Raw genomic sequence first — 19,119 nt, 5'->3', positions numbered from 1 at the left:
TTAAAAAATAAATAAGAAAACAAACATTTTTGCAAATAAGACCAAAGTGACTCAAAGCTAAATAGATAATGCCTTTTAAAATATAAGGTCATTGTTAATAAAGAAATGCCACACCCATATACCTACCCATTCAAAATAAACAGTTTTTTTCATTTCCACTTTCCTTCTGTAAAATGCACCTGGCATTACTACTTCATTACACTGGCATTTCTTTCCATTTTTGAGAAATGGGTTGGGTGTTTACAGATTAACTACAATTATTCTATACAGCTTCTTGATGCACTGAGATATATTCATTTAAAGTACATAACAGCCTCCAATGTTGCATTATCACTTTTTATTGTGTAACAGAGCTTCATTTAGGACTTTTGTCCAAAGACCCATTGAGATTTTATGATAAAGCATTTAATACATTATGAACCATGATCCAAATTTTGTTTGTTACTGAGAAAGAAGAATTTAGGTACTAAAATCTGAAAGCAAATAACATATAACAATATTAACAGTAAAATAACTTTTACACAAATGTTAAGATTCCATGAGTAAATTATAGAATTAGGAGAAGACAATGCATTTGTACAACTAGCATTATTTCATTTCACCCCAGGTACTGATTCTATTATAGAATCATTCTAGGAGTGCTTCTTAGGAGTATGGGTAAATAAGTGTAACTGCACGTAAAGACAAAACTTACTAAACTCTTCTAGATGAGATAATACCATATGAAAACATCATGTGTGTTTGGGATAACTGATCAGCAGAGTAATAATTCTGACAACGTGTAGTATAAAAACTCAGAGGGAAATGAGCAAAATAAAGCCCTTTAATGGAAGTGGAGTGTTGGCTTGTTAGCTCAGTAGATGGAGAAAAGCAGTTTAAACCAAGCTAATTATGGTGCAGTAGGTGTGCTAGAGAGGACTTGGAAAAGGCAGCAACCATTTGAATAAGGGTTGCTCTGAGGGTTAACTCTTTTTGAAAATATACTACAAACTGTAATCCAATGAGCTTTAACTGATACCCATATCAAACTTTCTCTGACCTGGGCAGTGAATCCTGCAGGGGATAATGATTTGCAAGTAATGGACTTTCTGAGTCTCCGTGATCCCTGATGGGAATCTAGGGCATTTAGGAAACCACGGGGCATTTTCTTAGGATTCTGTGTCCTGAAGCAAAGACTGAACAGCTATATGAAAACTATCTTTCTTTGCTTAGACATTTGGTCAGTATATGTGGGTAGGAGTGGAAGGAAGGAGTCTCATTTTGCAACATTAAGTTCCTTAAAGTTAAGGCTACTTCCAGAATGTTGAATTTGGGTTGGTTTTCTAACATCTTCAAGTTTTCATGATAGAGTGAATTAATTTGAATATAACAATTGTGGATCTTAATTACAGTGGAGGCAATGTAGTCATGTGACCTTTCGGCCTGGACCTGGAATGAACTATGGGGACATCACTTACTTCCAACCTTGTGGAATTGCCTAAGCTACTCCTGCACTGTCCCCTTTCTGTCTTCTTTTCCTGGCAGGACATGATATAAGAGATTAACCAATGAACTTATATGCTATGCATAATCCATGGACACAGACAATAGTGTGGTGAAGGCCTTGGGGGAGGTGGGAGCTGGGTGGGGGAGCCAATGTGCAGAGAAGGAGGATATCTGTAATACTTTCAACAATAAAGATAAATTTTTAAAAATTAAAAAAAAGAATTAACATTAAATTACCCAAATACAAGAAAAAAGCATGCTCTGCATTCTTATTGATAAAAATGAAGGAGAGATGCACTAGATCTGTATGTGTACAGTTCTGTCTTATTACCTAACTCTACACAACTAGCAGTAAAGAAGGTATGGTCAGCCTTTGGGGTATACTTACCTTAGAAAAGAAGTCATGAATGATATATGATATGATATGATTTACTTGTTCCTGTGGAAAGTAATACAATAATGAATAAATAATAATGTAAGAATACACTCTGTTTTGAATATTCACAACTAGAAACCTACTTTTGCCCCCCCCCGTATTATAACATACCATAATAATATATACATATACAAGTATGCATATAAATAAATATACACTATAATGACAAATCCAAGATATTGAGATCATTCACTTTATGCATCAGAATTTATTGGCTCCAACCTGCTGTACAGGTGTGCTAGTAACAGCCTTACAACAGGTGTTTATGTCTAATTCTGCAGCTACGAGCAGCTTTCTGAAACTTGTAGAACCCAACACCCAATTTGCATTAACTCTTTTTTTTTCACTGTTACATCTTTTATTTTATGTTTCAATTACAGGTTACATTCAATATTCTTCTATATTAATTCTAGGTGTACAGATAGTGGTTAGATATCATATACTTTACAAAGTGATTCCCCCAATATTTCAAGTACCCATCTGACACCATACATAATTATTACAATATTATTGACTATATTCCCTATACTGTACCTTATATCCCCATAACTATTCTGTAATTACCAATTTGTGCTTCTTAACCCCTTCACCTTTTTTACCCAGCCCTCAACCCTTATTCCCTCTGGCAACCATCAGTTTGTTCTCTATATCTATGAGTCTGTTTCTGAACACATTTATTTTATTCTATAGATTCCACATATAAGTGAAATCATATGGTATTTGTCTTTCTCTGACTGACTTACTTCACTTAGCATAATAATACCCTCCAAATCCATCCATGCTGTTGCAAATGGTAAGATTTCTTTTTGTGTGTGTGTGGCTGAGTACCATTCCATTGTAAATGTACCACAGCTGCTTTTTTAAAAAATTTATTGTTTAGGTATTACAAATAGTAGTACATATGTCTCTCTTTTTTTTTTCCCACTGACCTCCCCCCGGCCTCCTCTACCCCCCAGCACTTGCCCTTGTCCCCCAGCCCCCAGTGTCTTGCGTCTGTTGGTTGTGCTTATATGCATGCATACAAATCCTTTGGTTGATTCCTTACTCGCCAAACCCTCCCCTATCTTCCCGCTGTAGTTTGACAGTCTGTTTGATGCTTCTTTGCCTCTGTCTATTTTTGTTCAATAGTTTGCAATGTTCTTTATTATCCATAAATGAGTGAGATCATGTGGTATTAATCTTTCACTGACTGGCTTATTTCACTTAGCATAATGCTCTCCAGATCTATCCATGCTGTTGTGAATGGTAAGAATTCCTTTTTTACAGCAGCATAGTATTCCATTGTGTAGATGTACCACAGTTTTCTAATCCATTCATCTGCTGATGGGCATTTATGCTGTTTCCAAATCTTAGCTATTGTAAATTGCACTGCTATGAGCATAGGGGTGCATATATCCTTTCTGATTGGTGTTTCTGTTTTCTTGGGATATAGTCCTAGAAGTGGTATTACTGGGTCAAATGGGAGTTCCATTTTTAACTTTTTGAGCAAACGCCATACTGTTTTCCACAATGGCTGCACCAGTCTGCATTCCCACCAGCAGTGCACGAGTGTTCCCTTTTCTCCGCATCGTCTCCAGCACTTGTCATTTGTTGCTTTGTTAATGATAGCTGCTCTGACAGGTGTGAGATGGTACCTCATTGTTGTTTTGATTTGCATCTCTCGGATGATCAGTGACTTTGAGCATGTTTTCATATGTCTCTTGGCTTTCTGAATGTCCTCTTTCAAAAAGTGTCTATTTAGGTCCTTTGCCCATTTTTTGATTGGATTGTGTATCTTCCTTTTGTTAAGTTGTATGAGTTCCTTGTAAATGCTAGAGATTAAACTCTTATCAGAGATAACATTGGCAAATATGTTCTCCCATGCAGTGGGCTTTCTTGTTGTTTTGTTGATGGTTTCTTTTGCTGTGCAGAAGCTTTCTATTTTGATGTAGTCCCATTTGTTTATTTTCTTTTTAGTTTTACCACAGCTTTTTAATCCCTCTTGTCTGCTGATGGGCTGTTGGGTTGCTTGCATGTCTTGGCTATTGTAAGCAACGCTGCCAATTTGCATTAACTCTTGCCTTACACATTTTAGTGGAAGATGTCTGAGCAGATGTATAAAGAGGAATAAGTAGGAAGCAAAGGCTAAAAACGCTAGTTTTCAATTCTCTTGTATTTATTTGTTGGTTTATTCAACAAATATTTCATCACTGCTTGTTGTGTTTTCAGAAAGTCCCGTCCTCTGCTTAGTGAGCTGACAGACTAGTGGCAAGACAACTGGGATGAAAAAGAGTGCAGAGACAGGCTCTGGGAAATAATACCTGTAGTCACTCAGCACCTGTTATTGTGCTGGGGAGCAGGGGTCAGAAGCGAGGTAGAAGCCTAGCTCAGTGGTCCTCAAACTACGGCCCGTGGGCTACATGCGGCCCGCTGTAAACATTTGTTTTTTCACTTCAAAATAAGATATGTGCAGTGTGCATAGGAATTTGTTCATATATTTTTTTTAAACTATAGTCCGGCCCTCCAACGGTCTGAGGGACAGTAAACTGGCCCCCTGTTTAAAAAGTTTGAGGACCCCTGGCTCAGCTAGGCTTTCACTCACCACTTTATAACCATAGACAAGCTGTTTTACCTTTCCTGGTTTCCGTTCCTCTTTCTGTAAAATGAGGATAATGTCACCTCACCTGTGGTGATTAAATGAGATAACTTATGTGGAAGCACCCAGTGCAGCGGCTGTCACAAAACATATGCTTAGCACTTAATGACAGGCCCAGTTTCCTCCCCGGGGAGCGCAGTGCGGTTGAGGGGTTCGGGGTTCCCATAGCACTCAGCCGAATTATGAAGATACTAGATACAACACAAAATTTTACCTCCATCTCCCGTAAATGCACTCTCTGTTTGAATCTGGAATGTGAAGGAGCCAGAGAGAAGCAACAGGCAAAGGCCATGAAAGGGCAATTGACACCTGGGAACAATATGAAAGACTGGGACTCTTCAGGCTAAATACAGAGGCCCAAACAGGTACATGACCAGTAACTCAGTATAATCTGGTAAATACAGAGGTGACCGTGGGTGCTTTCCCAGGTGGCGTGAGTAAAAGGAATAAGTGGGTTTTAAAAAGATAAGATAAATCTAGAAAGACAGAAAAGCCCTGATATCTACATGAAGAATCGGGCCTTAAACTCTTAGTTTGACCTTAGAGTGGATGGACAGCCAGACTTTCTACAGCACCTTCTTTGGGGTGATGAATTGGTAAGACGTCACTCGCTGTGATCTGAACTAGTATGGGAATTACACATCATTGGTATTACTCATTTCATTTCCCCCCTCTGTTGTGACTGTGTGTCACGTGAGGATAAATATCCAGGAAGGTTCAATTCCCAATTTAAAATATAGAAAAGACTGTCTTTTATTCTAGATTGGGCAACTCCAGCCACAGCGATTCAAGGAGTTTAAAGGGGCTGATTATTCAGTGTGGCTTGCATGCTGGTGCCATTATTTTGCTGCTATTCTTTGAGTTCTAAAGATCTGTTGTTTTTGTCATTGTTGCTTGCTTTGTTTAGACAGTATCGCTTTTCTTTATCTGAGCTTCCCTTCCCTCAGGCTTCCTTCGGTGGCTTAACTTTACTCTCAAAAGAACACATTTTCCCCAGAAACCTGCTTGCTTTTCTAATCCCTGCCCTTCCTGAGTCTTGGCTGCCAGCTGAACCGAAGAACAGGTTCTGGTGACAGGAGAAAGGCTCTCAAAAAGCAATCTTGTTAGAAGTTCAGCAGGTAGAGGAGCCAGGCCCTGGATTGCAATGCTGCTGGGGCAGCCCCTGACCAGGGCTTTTGCTTTCTTTACTCTGCCTCTCCCTGGTTGAGAACTCACAACAGTTGTCCTAAAGCTTTCCCTAGAGCAGCGGTTCTCAACCTGTGGGTTGCGACCCCTTTGGGGGTCGAACAACCCTTTCACAGGGGTCGCCTAAGACCATCGGAAAACACATATATAATTACATATTGTTTTTGTGATTAATCACTATGCTTTAATTATGTTCAACTTGTAACAATGAAAGTGGGGGTCACCACAATATGAGGAACTGTATTAAAGTGTGGTGGCATTAGGAAGGTTGAGAACCACTGCCCTAGAGGATGAGCCCTAAGAAATCTGTACCCGGAAGTATCACCTTTCTGGGGGAGAAAAACAAAGGGGCAACACTTTCCTGAGTTTCCTTGCAGTTTTGGGATTTTGTAAAGGTCTTTCAAAGGACAGACTATCCAGCTTCCATTGTGGCATTAACCCAACGTTTAAGCTCTGACTCGGAAAACATTTCCTACCCCATGCACACCATCTGTGGTTTTCTGTGTGTTGTGGCTGCTGGGCAACACGAAACAAAAATGTGTTTGAATTCCTCTATGAGAGGAAAACTTTGTGCTGCTTTGATCTCTTATAATTCAGGCAACAATCCCATTTTTCCAGGACTCGGTGTAATTGAACAATTTGTTCTACGGTTCACTGATGACTGAACCTGGAAAGCCAGAACAGGGTAGGGGATTTGGAGACTATTTGGCAAAAGGTCCTTGAAACCAAGAGTAGACGGTTGATAGGGATCAAGATGCTTAACTGCCTAGAAGTCAGAACAAGGTGGAGTAAGATGGGTCAGGTACAGGAAGATCAGCTATGAAAGAACACCATGTGTACAAAAGCCAAGAAAGTAAGAAAGTGGAGGGAAAAATGTGAGTGCTGAGACAAAAAAGGGGGGTGAAAACATAAAAAAGAGGAATTGATGCCCTTGGTGAGAGGAACTGGTAAAGGGAACTATTTTGAGAAATAGTTGAGATTTTTCTGACAAGGAAATGGAAGATACAATTCCTGTCTTAGGGCTTCAGGGACTTGTTTGCTTTCAAACTTTGTCAATCATTTTTAAATTATCATTACCATATTTTTAATTGGCAAAAGTAACTTTAAGCTTATACCAGCTGCATTGCTTAGTAGTGGGGTTAGTAATACCCAGAGGCGGCGAGATAGAAGATTAGGAGGACAGGGGCTTTAGAATTGAAGTGTGATTTCCCGTCCCAGTGCAACAAATCCAGTCTGTCAAGTTGAATGCCGTCTCTAAATGTGGACATCTGTACCTCCGACTGTTGTAGGATTAGCAAAAAAGATGTCAAAGTCCTTGGAGATAGTAGGCACTCCATACATAGCATCCGCTGTTATTATTTGTTGTTATTATTATTATTTCACCTGAAGACAGGGAGGTTGGTGTTTTAAGGCCCTTTTTAGTTTTATAAGATTTCTTAATGATTTAAATCTGATGTAGGAATGGTGAGTCTTTTGATCAAACATTTTAGACTAGAAGATATCTTCAAGATGATCTCATCTTTGTTCATGTTTTTAAATTGTGCATAACAAACCACCCCAAAGCTTACAGGAATTCTGATCATTAACTCACCAGTCTGGTGGTTGGTGATGCACTTCACGGGGCCTCCCTCTGAACAGGACCTCACGCTCAAGGAAGCTAGCCCGAGCTTCTGTATGCGGCAGTATCAGGATTCCAGGAGGGAGAGAGCAGAAGCTGCAAGACCTCGCATTTCACTTTGTCACTTTCAGCTGGTCTGAGCAAGCACAAGGCCAGCCCAGGTTCAAGGTCGAGGAGAAGTGACAAAGTCCCATGGAGAAAGAGTGCCTTTAGAGATGAGAGGAATTAGGGAGGCCTGCTTTGTAACAGGGTACCGCTTCATCTAACCGTCCTTAGCAAACCAGGAAAATAAAGCCAAGAAAGTTAAATATTTGGCCCAGATCATCCAAATAAACCTGAGCCTCCTCCACTGCTCTTTCTACTATCTGAAGGCAACTCAAGAACGGGTTGGATTTGACTCACAGAAAGCAGACAAGTGGGGCCAAAGAAGGGAGATAAAGGGACAGCTATCATTTACTGCGCACATTGCAAATGGGTAGGACATGACCAATTAGTCATGGAAATAAATATGAGGACAAACACCTGCTCAGAATAAAGGTGAACAAAAAAAAGTGAGTAGCAAAGATCAGCAAGGGCACAGTTGGAGAAAATAAAGAAGGGGATTTGCTTCATTACTCAAGGATGGAAAATAAAGGAGACAAATCTAACTCAGGAGGAGGAACCTCAGGGGGCAGACTCATTCGGGAGATGCTGGAATGGAATCCAAGGCGGCACAGGGCAGGCTAAGATTCCTGCGAATGAAGGAGGAGCATTTTGCCTCAGAGTAGAGGGCCAAGACGATATGGCCCAGCAAGAGAAGACCTGATTTAACTTAGTCAAGTTAACCAGCCTGGGGCTAGGACAAATTACAAGTGTAGTCAGCAGTCCTCATGATAATGTTGAGTCAAGCTGGACTGATGAAGCAAACCAGTTGTGCACTTGTAATTTATCTATATGCATGCCATGTGTAACCCCAAGGTTCTTCTCATTGGCATAAAGTGGACTGTCTGCTCTAGATGGCTGGCTGAGTGTATAACAAACCAATGTAGGTGAGGAAGAGTTCCATGCAGGGTGGCAATGAACTTGGTTGATTTCCACTTGTAAGCAAATGTTACCTCTGTCAGACTAAAGCCAGCTGAGACTTAAAAATACTGCCCCCTTAAGTCTCACATATCTGGGCACCCTACTTTATGTTCAGAATTTCTTTTGCTAGTGTTGAACTAATTTGATACTTTACTTCTAAGTAAATGAATGAGTCTAAACCACTGGTTTACAATTATGCTCCTTTTACTACAAAAAGCTCACTTAACCATTATAAATGTACAGGCTATTTTGTAGTACACAGGATTCTCGAGTGTCTAAGACTAAGGAGCTGAGCTATCAGTACACAGAGCGTTTAGATGTTTGTGGCATTTCCCAGTTTCCCTTTCTGGGTTATCCTTACTTTAAAGGCTAGAACTATTTATGTTTTGCTTCATTGGTAATAGGTAAACACAGTGCTATTTTTTTTTATTACTTTACCCTTGAATTTTCTGGCTGTACATGTTCCCCACTTTCCTGACAATGCTCCCCAGGGTTAATCTTGAAATAGTTCTTCTTTAAAAGTTGTTGAATTTCTCCAAAATCTTGCCCTTTTATGTATCTGCTTGTAACTACTGTCTGCGTTTTATTTCTCATGGTTTTCATGAGACAAATATTAGCATATGCACACCTACAGATCAATTATGTTTTACCTACTCTAGCCTAGGCAGAATGCATTTTCTATGGCCCAACATTCACATTTAATCAGGATGAAAGTCAGAAACCTGGGAGAAGTATTTAGAGCAATTAGTTCATATTTTTATTAATCACGCCTTAGTCCAATGAAAAACTCTGAGACATGGATTCATAAATTGATAAAATGTACAACTGCCAAAACACAAAATGTAATTAGTAAACGAACATGGGAAAGTGTTCAAACCTTACTATTTATCAAAGAAATGTGGCATATTTTGTTAAGCAAAGAAAATAAAAAAATTTTTAAAGAAAAATAGCCACCCACAATTATACCTTGAAAATATTAAATTCAGAAAATAAAAATACTCAAAATAATAATATCAGTCTCCCAAGGATGCCTAATGACATTCTTGCACATTGCTGGCACGAGCAATAACGCTACAGCCATTTTGAGAAGCATTGAGTAATGTGTATGAAGAATCACAAAAATGTTTCGACTTTTTGACCAATAATTTTACTTCAGTGTCTGTCATAGGCACTGTAAAAATAGAAAATGCTTCTGATATTCACTACAGCAGTATTTATAAGGGGGAAATCTCAATGTTCTACACCAGAGCAATAATAAATAAATTATGAAAAATATACTAGCTTGAATATTGTGCAAATATTTCATGATTGCTCCCGAGATGAGTAATGTTAAAGGTGTTTATAATGTTGGGGTTTGTTTTTTTAGATTATATGAGCATTGTGTCTATGAATAGCATCTTCTATGTACCCATGAAAATAAAAAATCTGGGAGTCTTCCTAGACATGTCTCTGTCCCTAACCCTGCAAAGTCACTTTACTGCTTGGTGGACACTTGGGGGTCAATTTTATCTCTCCTGTATGCCACTGGAATTTTCTCTCCGAATGCAAGTCAGATGTGTCATGATGCCCTGCCACATCCTCAATGCTTTCTCATTGCTCCAGAACCGAATGCCAAGCTTCCACCCAACCCCAAACACTGCCTGACCTGGCAGCCAGCTGCCGCCTCCTCTCCCTTCAGTGTCTTCTCCATCTCCACCCTCAGCCAGGTGGGCCTGGTTTCAGTTCCTTGTGTCTTCCTTGGGCCACTTGCTCCACGGCTGCTACTCTTCTGCTTAGAAAACTCTTCCTGCCCATGACCCTTTGCCTCATCCTTTATCCTTCAACCTTCAGGCCATTTGTCATCTTCGTAGGGAAATATTTGCTGCTGCCTCAGACCAGGTCCCCTTCTTACTAGTACATGCTCTCATAGCATCGATTTACTTTTTAATAGATGCTATTAAAAGGGTTACAGGTTCTATTCCTAGTCAGGGCACATGCCCAGGTTGAGGGCTCAATTCCCAATTGGGTTATGTGTGGGAAGCAGCCGATCAATGTTTCTCTCATTTGACCTCTCTCCTTCTCTCTTTCTCTCTCTCTCCCTCCGTCTCTCCCTTTCCCTTCCTCTCTTTAAAATCAATAAAAACGTATTTTTTAAAAACATATCTGCTCTGCTCACCATTATACCTCTGTATCTGCACCATAGGAGGCCTCCCACAAATACATATTGAATAAGATGTATTACAACCATATGAAAAACTGTGTCCTGCATGTTTAGTGTAAGCATTTTTGCCATAAACATCTTTGCTGCAAATATTTTGACCATACAACTAATTGGCTGTAAGGCAATTTCATGGTAAAAGACAAAGTGACAAAACAGAAAAGGGGGATATTGCCTGGTTGGTGTGGCTCCATGGTTGAGCATCAACCAGTGAACCAGGAGGCCACAGTTCAATTCCCCATCAGGGCACAGGCCTGGGTTATGGGCTCCATCCCCAGTAGGGGGCGTGCAGGAGGCAGCTGGTCAATGATTCTCTTTCATCATTGATGCTTCTATCTCTCTCCCTCTCCCTTCCCCTCTCTGAAATCAATTAAAACATTAAAAAAAAAAAGGGGTGGTCTGAGACTTTAGTAATGGAAGTAGCAATAAAGATAGGAGTGAGCTTTTGTCAGAGGGGTGGCAGTGGCAAAATGGGAAGCACTAGTGCAAATTATGTAGGCTGGACTTAATGATTGTTGCCTAATGCTTTTCAAAATGCAAGTCTGGGCAGGATGGCCTCTGGCTTCCTTCTCAATTATTTTATAAAACGACAGTATCATAGCCCCAAGCAGGAGCCTGAGTTGCAACTACCTCAGTTCGTTGCCTTTAACTCCAAATTTGCCACTCTGCAGCTGTCTTGCACACCACCTTCTTAGTAGTGCAAGGTCCCTAAAACATGTGCTTCACTGAGGACCCTGGATAAAAAACAACCACTGCAGAGTCACATGAAATTCTTTCCAGAACATAAGAACGTCCCAAGTTTGAACCCAGCAGCAAGCCTGACTTTTTCATCAGTGCTATGCCAAGCTGCCTCTTCATGACAATGGTCAATTTCTTCAAACTCCCCTCTCTGCTCTGTTTGCCTCAGGGCTGTCTCCCTCTGGACTGAGCACTTCCCATTTCCAAACACTTCTAGGGGCCTCCTGAAATAGAGCAAAATGACCTTTAACATATATATATATATATTTGATCAGCTGCCTCTTGCACGCCCCCAACTTGGGATCGAGCCCACAACCCAGGCATGTGCTCTGACTAGGAATCGAACTGTGACCTCCTGGTTCATTGGTCAATGCTCAGCCACTGAGTAACACTGGCTGGACATAATGATCTGTTTTTTAAAAACAATCATAAGGTGCTGGTCAAGATGGCGGTGCAGGTAAATGTACTCAGAAACCCTCACAACAATATCAAAATTGCAACTAAACAGAACAACCATCATGCAGAATCACCTGAAATCTAGCTGAACAGAAGTCCTATAACTAAGGATATAAAGAAGAAGCCACATCGAGACTAAAAGGAGGGGCAGAGAGTCAGAACAGGCTGGTTTCATACCCTTGTGTGGCAATCGGAAGGGATATCTCGGCTGAGGAGGTTCCCGCTAAGGAGTGAAGGGTTCCAGTCCCACATCAAAACCCCCAGCCCAGGGTTTGAGTGCCAGTAAGTCCCCAATAACTCTGGCTGTGAAAACCAGAAAAAGAGATTGTGGCTGAGTGAGAGGAAGGTGCTGGAGTCCCAGGTATTCCTCTTAAAGGGCTCAAGCACAGATTTACTTGGACTTTCTTCCTCTGAGCTCCAGAACTGGGGCATCACTCTGAAGGCACCAGGGACATACAGAGAGAAACTGAATTGTATGGCATCAGGGCAAGAGCTGGAGGGAGAGCTTTATCCTAGACCCGTGGTCAGCAAACCACAGCTCACGAGCCACATGCGGCTCTTTGGCCCCTTCAGTGTGGTTCTTCCACAAAATACCACGTGCAGGCGCGCACATACAGTGCTATTGAAACTTCGTGGCCCATGTGCAGAAGTCAGTATTTTGTGGAAGAGCCAGTATTTTTTGGAAGAGCCACACTGAAGGGGCCAAAGAGCCGCATGGCAGTGCTGGCAGAGGCCATTGTTCTTTTCCTGAGTCCTCCCCCAACAAAGCCAGAAGGTAGGTACTATAAGTCTCCATCAACCTGACTAACACTATTTGCCTTGCCCTAGTGATGCCCTGAGACCTTGCCCCAGTCAACTTTTGGACCCATCCAAGTCATTTCCAGTGGCTTTTCCATACAAACGGCTTGTCTTGGCTTATGCTTCAGACTTTCCTAAAATTCCTCAAGCGAGCAGCATCTGGCCTCTGCATGTCATCTACCCCTCACTAGTTGATCCCAGGCCTGGCACAAGTAGCAGCCAACCTTGGTTTGCAGCTTGGCCTGGACTGGGTACCTGCAAGCCCAGCACAAGTAGCAGCCATCTGCAGATCATTTTGTAGCTCATGCTGGGTGGCCCCAAGTAGGGAACAAGTGGCAGCTGACCTTGGCCTTCACTTCCCAAGAAGCACCAGAGGCAGTGCACCCAGTGGACAGCTTCAGACGACACCAAAACACCACCCAATCATCGCCACAAGCAATACACTCAAAGGGTGGACATGACGGGTACCAAAGCCCCACTTAAGTGAGTCCTGCTCCATGAGGTCAGCCCCTGCACAGTCAGTCCTCCATTGTAGTCATAGCCAGTCCTCAAAACCACTTGACCTGGGAGGGGGCTGAATCTCTCCCATTGAGGTGCCAACAGCCATCAAGGATAAACTACACCAGGACCATGCACACAGCATACATAGGGCACACCTGCAGCACCCAGCTCTGGTGTCTGGGGAGGCTTACCACTGGGCCCTACATAAAGCCACTCTAGCAAGTTCAGGAGACATAGCAGCCCCACCTAATACATAATAACAAACACAGGGAAGCAGCCAAAATAAGGAGACAAAGAAACAAGTCCCAATGGTTATAAGGATGCTCAAGGAACTTAGTGCAAATGTCAACAGCATAAAAAAGGATATGAAAACCATAAAAAGAACCATCAGAAATAAAGAATACTGAAATGAAGAATAAATTATAGGGAATCAGCAGGGGACTAGATGAAGTAGGGAATTAAATCAGCGATTTGGCAAATAAAGAAGCAGAAAACACCCAATCAAAACAGCAAAAAGAAAAACAAATTTAAAAAAAATGAGAATAGTGTAAGGAGTCTCTGGGACAACTTCAAGCATATCAACATTCGCATCAGGTGGGTACCAGAAGGAGAAGAGAAAGAGCAAGAAATTGAAAACCTATTTGAAAAAATATGACATAAAACTTCCTTAACTTGATGAAGGAAATAGAAATACAATCCAGGAAGTACAAAGAGTCCCAAACAAGATAAACCCAAAGGGGCCCACACCAAGACACGTCATAATTAAAGGTTAAAGACAAAGAGAGAACCTAAAAGCAAGAGGAAAGCAATTAGTTACTTACATGGCAGTTCCTATAAGACTGTCAGCTAATTTCTGAACAGAAGCTTTGCAGGCCAGAAGGGATTTAAAATATTCAAAGTGATGAAAAGCAAGAACATGCAACCAAGATGACCCAGCAAAGCTATCATTTAGAATTGAAGGTCAGATAAAGAGCTTCAGCCCTAGCTGGATAGAGCATCAACCTGTGGGCTGAATGGTCTTGGGTTCGATTACAGTCAAGGGTACATACCTCAGTTGCAGGCTTGATCTCAAGCCTGGGTTGGAGCATATGTGGGAGGCAAGCAGTCGATGTGTCTCTCTCACATCGTTGTTTCTCTCTGTCTCTCCCCCTCCCTTCCACTCTCTCTAAAAATCATCTTGGGAAAAATATCCTTGGATGAGGATTAACAAACAAACAAACGAACAAACAAAAAACACAGCTTCACAGACAAGACAAAACTAAAGGAGAAATTATTAAAGGGTCTTCTTTAAGAAAAAGGAGAAAGTCCTGCCCTGGTGGCTCAGTTGGTTGGAGTATTGTCCTACACACTAAAAAGTTGTGGGTTCGGTTCCCAGTCAGGGCACATACCTAAATTGTAGGTTCAACCCCCCATCAGGGCATGTGCAAGAGGCAACCAATCTCTCTCTCTCTCTCTCTCTCTCTCTCTCTCTCTCTCTCTGAAAATCAATAATAATAAAAAACCCAAACACATATCATCCAGTGAGGATTTTTTAAAAAGAAGAGCCCTGGCTGGTTTTTCTCAGTGGTTAGAGTGTCAGCCCGCAGACCCTAGCGTCGCAGGTTCAATTCCCAGGCAAGGGCACCAAAAAAAGAAGAAAAGGATAAAATATATGAATAGTAAGATGGCAATAAATACATCTCTATCAACAATTACTTTACATGCAAATGAATTAAATGTTCTGATCAAAAGATACACAGTGACTGAATGGATAATAAAACAAGCCCCTTACATATGCTGTCTGCAAGACCCTCACTTCAGATTGAAAGACACACACAAACTGAATGCAAATGGATGAAAAAAGATATTTCATGAAAATGAAAACAAAATAAAACAAAAAAGCTGGGGAAGCAATACTGATGCCAGATAAAATAGACTTTAAAACAAAGGTTATAAGAAGTGACAAAGAAGGGCCCAGCATTTCTACTTCTGGGTATTTATCCAAAGAAATCCAAAACACTACATCAAAAAAATACATCCATATGCTTATTGCAGCATTATTTACAATAGCCAAGCTATGGAAGCAACCCAAGTGTCCATCAACAGATGAATGGATAAAGAAGTGGTGCATATATACAATGAGGTATGACTCAGCCATAAAAATAAAAAAAATAAAAAAGGAAATGTAGCTATCTGCAACAAGATGGGTGGGCTTAGAGGGTATTATATTAAGTGAAATAAATCAGACAGAGAAAGACAAATGCCAGATGATTTCACTTATATGTGAAATATAAAAAACAAAATAAGCAGAATAGAAACAGACTTACAGATACAGAGAAAATTTTGATGGTTGCCAGATGGGAGGGGGGTTAAAGGGTGGTTGAAAAAGGTGAAGGGATTCAGAAGAACAAATGGGCAGTTACAGAATAGTCACAGGGATGTAAAGTACAGCCTAGGAAGTATAGTCAATAATATTGTAATAACTATGCATAGTACCAGATGGGTACTAGATTTACCAGGGTGATCACTTTGTAAGTTGTATAAATGTCTAATCACGAGGTTGTACACCTGAAGCTAATATAATATTGTATGCCAACTGTATGCCAATTTAAAAACAAAAAATAAACAAAAAACCTATTACAACCAATGATTAAATGAAAACTTAGAGTAGCTTTTCATTTGAAAGAGGACTAAGCAGAATACGGTAGGGGAAAAGGAAGAAGTAATGTTAGAATTTCAGTTCTGGTATTCTGAAAGTGGGGGGCAGACACATTTGTGCTTGGGTTTCCTTTTCCAGCTTTCTCAAATCACACTGCTTACTACCTGAGTATTAGCTCTCTGTTCATTCATGGGCTTTTGTGTTTTTGTGTTTAAAGAATTCCATTATCTAGGACCACTTACATTCAACAATTTCTTTTCTGCAACTTCTTTTATCTTTGACCACTGGATGGGCAAGTAAATACCCTGTCTGTTGTATTCATTGTTGAATCCCCACTGCCTACACAGGGACTGGTACATGGATATTGCTCAATAAACATGAATGAATGAATGAGTAATCAGAACTAGAATATTCTAGTTTCAACATGTCATTAAAACATCTGTCATTCAAATGCATTTTAAGTCAGGTTTGCACAATGTTCAAGACAGGTTGTCCTCATGGATTTGATTATTTTAACTACCAGCAAAAACTTATTTTTTTATTTGTAAGTGAGGATTGTTAGTGTATTTGGAAGAATACAACTAATATATATACATATACACAATCGTGAAAAGGAAATTCTGACTACAGTCAATTTCTTCCCCCCACCCCCGCCCCAGATTATAGTTTATGGAGAGTCTCCATTAGGTAAAGTTTAGCCCATCCACATGAGTTTACACTTGATGTGAAGAATTTAAGGGTGTATTTTATATTTTTCTTTATTTCAGCAAGCTCCAGAAGACCAAGAGGGATATCAGATGGCTTCAAGGAGTGACTGGTGAATGGTTTGAAGAAATTCAAAGAAAAAAGTTTTGCAATGAAACAGATGTCAGCCAAATGTTAAAACAACCCCTTACATACAGGCTAAGGAAGGGGATGGCAGAAAATGGTGAGAAAAATTTTACATCCCGTTTGTTGTTGTTTTTTCTTATGGCACAATATTGTAGATAATGGCTCAATGGCTCTTGACTCTAACCCATTTATCTTTAGGACTATTTTGAAAGAATATGATACAAAACTGTCATAACACACACAATGAAAAGAGTGAACTGAAAATGTATTATAATGTCTGGGGTATCTGTTATTAGAATCAGGTAATATAATAATAGTGGTTAAGAACACAGACATTAATATTTTTTAAAGCCCTGGATTCAAATCTCTACCCCGTATATATTCTCTATTCTATCAGAATCCATGTGACTCTGTTCAAATTACTTATTCTCTATAAGCCTCAATTTTCTCATCTTTAAATGGGTATGAAAATTCTTACCTCACAGGTGGTTGTGAGAATTAAATAAAATTATTTGTGTAAAGTACTGGGCTGGAACACAGTAAGCACTTAGATTAGTATGATGATGATGCAGAAGGAGAAGGAGACAGGAGAGGTGGGGAAGGATGGGATGGTGTAGAGGAGCTGCAGCCCTTCTGGTACCTTGGTAACTTAAACCCTGCAAACTCCAATAAATATCTTCTGTGGACAGTCTAACTATGTGACAACCAGCATGTCACTTGCCTTCACCAATCACTTTTTTAAAATCTGTAAATAAGGATAATAAAACCTTTCACAGAACTATAATGAGAATAATAAAGTGCATTAGAAGTTATAAAATATGTACTATAACAGTATAAAGTATCTTTCTACTGATAGTCACATTGACTACTTTTGCTTATATGTGATTAACATCAGTGACATCAGAAAACATGTAACAATAATTCCAAACTTACATATTGACAGTATTTTATAACTCCCATAATAAACAAATACATCTAAAAAGACCCACATTTCAGATATTTAGATTAACCCCATATATATACTGAAAGGGTTAAAGAGAATAAAACAGGGCAGAGAGAAACTTAACTGTGCTTAGCAGATATCTTGCAGAAAGCTTGCAGCCTTGAGCACAGCATAACTCAGATAACCAGAAGACACCTGGCATGGGAGGAACCAAGGATGGACCAGACCCTTACGTCAGCAGAGCGGCTTGCAGCCAGCAAAAATTAATAAAAACCTATCTCTCCCTGCTCTCTTCTCTGATGCCTTTCTCAGTCTCAGCCCACTTGCACCCAGGTGTCGGGAATAAAATCTCTTTTGATACATTTTAGCCTCATGTCATAGGTGCACGACCCCGGCCCAACTCTGAACCTTTCATATACTATGGTGACTTTCTCCTTACCTTGAATTCCTCTAATATTTATAAACTCAGCATGCCCAAAAGATGGTGTGCTAAAAATGTGCATAAATGACTTTGTATGTTGCCTTAGAATTTTTAGTACTCATATGTAAAGCTATATGCTATCTATACATCTATATTCTACATATTTATATTGCATGCATATGTACATATAAACCATATATGTAGCAATATATAGGGAGATAGATTCTTTACTTTAAATGGCTTAATTTCCTTTTCCTTTCATCTCTTTGATATGAAAGTTACATTGTACCTATCACGATGTTTTAAAATACTAAAATAAAAATTTCTGAAGGACAGGGTGGTTAAGAGCCACATGAGAACTGCATGAGGTCCCCAACACCTAACCTTAGGTTTTCTTTATTTACTAGAGGTGTTGTGCACGAAATTCGTGTCTAGGGGGCGGTCCCTCAGCCCAGTCCGTATCCTCTCACAATCCCGGACTCCTCGGGAGATGTCCAACTGCCGGTTTAGGCCCAATCATCCCTGCAGGATCGGGCCTAAACTGGCAGTTGGACATCCCTCTCACAATCTGGGACCACTGGCTCCTAACCACTCACCTGCCTGCCCTCCTGATCACCTCTAACCACTCTACCTGCCTGCCTGATCGCCCTTAATTGCTCGCCTGCCTGCCTGATCACCCCTAACCACCTCTGCCTCGGCCCCCACTGCCGCAGCTTCATCCAGAAGGATGTCCAGAATGACGTCCGGAGGTCGTTTGGCTGTCCGATCTAATTAGCATATTACACTTTTATTATTATAGATTTTTTTTTTTTAATCCTCACCCGAGGACATTTTTCCATTGATTTTTAGAGACAATGGAAGAGAGAGGGAAAGACAGATATCGATGTGAGAGAAACCCATTGATTGGTTGCCTCCTGCCCAAGCCCTGACCAGGGCCTGGACCAGGGAGGAATGTGCCCTTGACTGGAATTAAACTGGGACCCTTCAGTCTGCAGGCCGACGCTCCATCCACTGAGCCAAACCAGCTAGGGCCACCTCACCTTGGGGTTTAGATAGCCATGGGGAAGACAGGCTGAGTAAATTCACAGGGCTGGTGCAGGGGAGGTTCCCACGTGCTCCGCAGTGCACATGGATCTTCTCTACTCGGCAGAACCATCAGAGGCACAGGACTCCAA

The 19,119-nt window shown here is 40.7% G+C and overlaps 1 protein-coding gene across 1 annotated transcript in view; it reads left to right on the top strand.

The window, feature by feature from the left end:
* Window positions 1-19,119, top strand: part of EXPH5 (exophilin 5) — a 75,886-nt gene that overhangs the window by 24,844 nt on the left and 31,923 nt on the right. Inside the window, exon 2 of the mRNA XM_014466792.2 lies at window positions 16,517-16,677. Coding sequence (XP_014322278.1) covers window positions 16,517-16,677 — 161 coding nt within the window. The remainder of the gene's footprint in view (window positions 1-16,516; window positions 16,678-19,119) is intronic.

The sequence above is a fragment of the Myotis lucifugus genome, unplaced genomic scaffold (assembly GCF_000147115.1).
Source record: "Myotis lucifugus unplaced genomic scaffold, Myoluc2.0 scaffold_362, whole genome shotgun sequence".
In the NCBI taxonomy this organism is placed as follows: domain Eukaryota; kingdom Metazoa; phylum Chordata; class Mammalia; order Chiroptera; family Vespertilionidae; genus Myotis; species Myotis lucifugus.
This window is presented reverse-complemented; position numbering and strand designations above follow the sequence as displayed.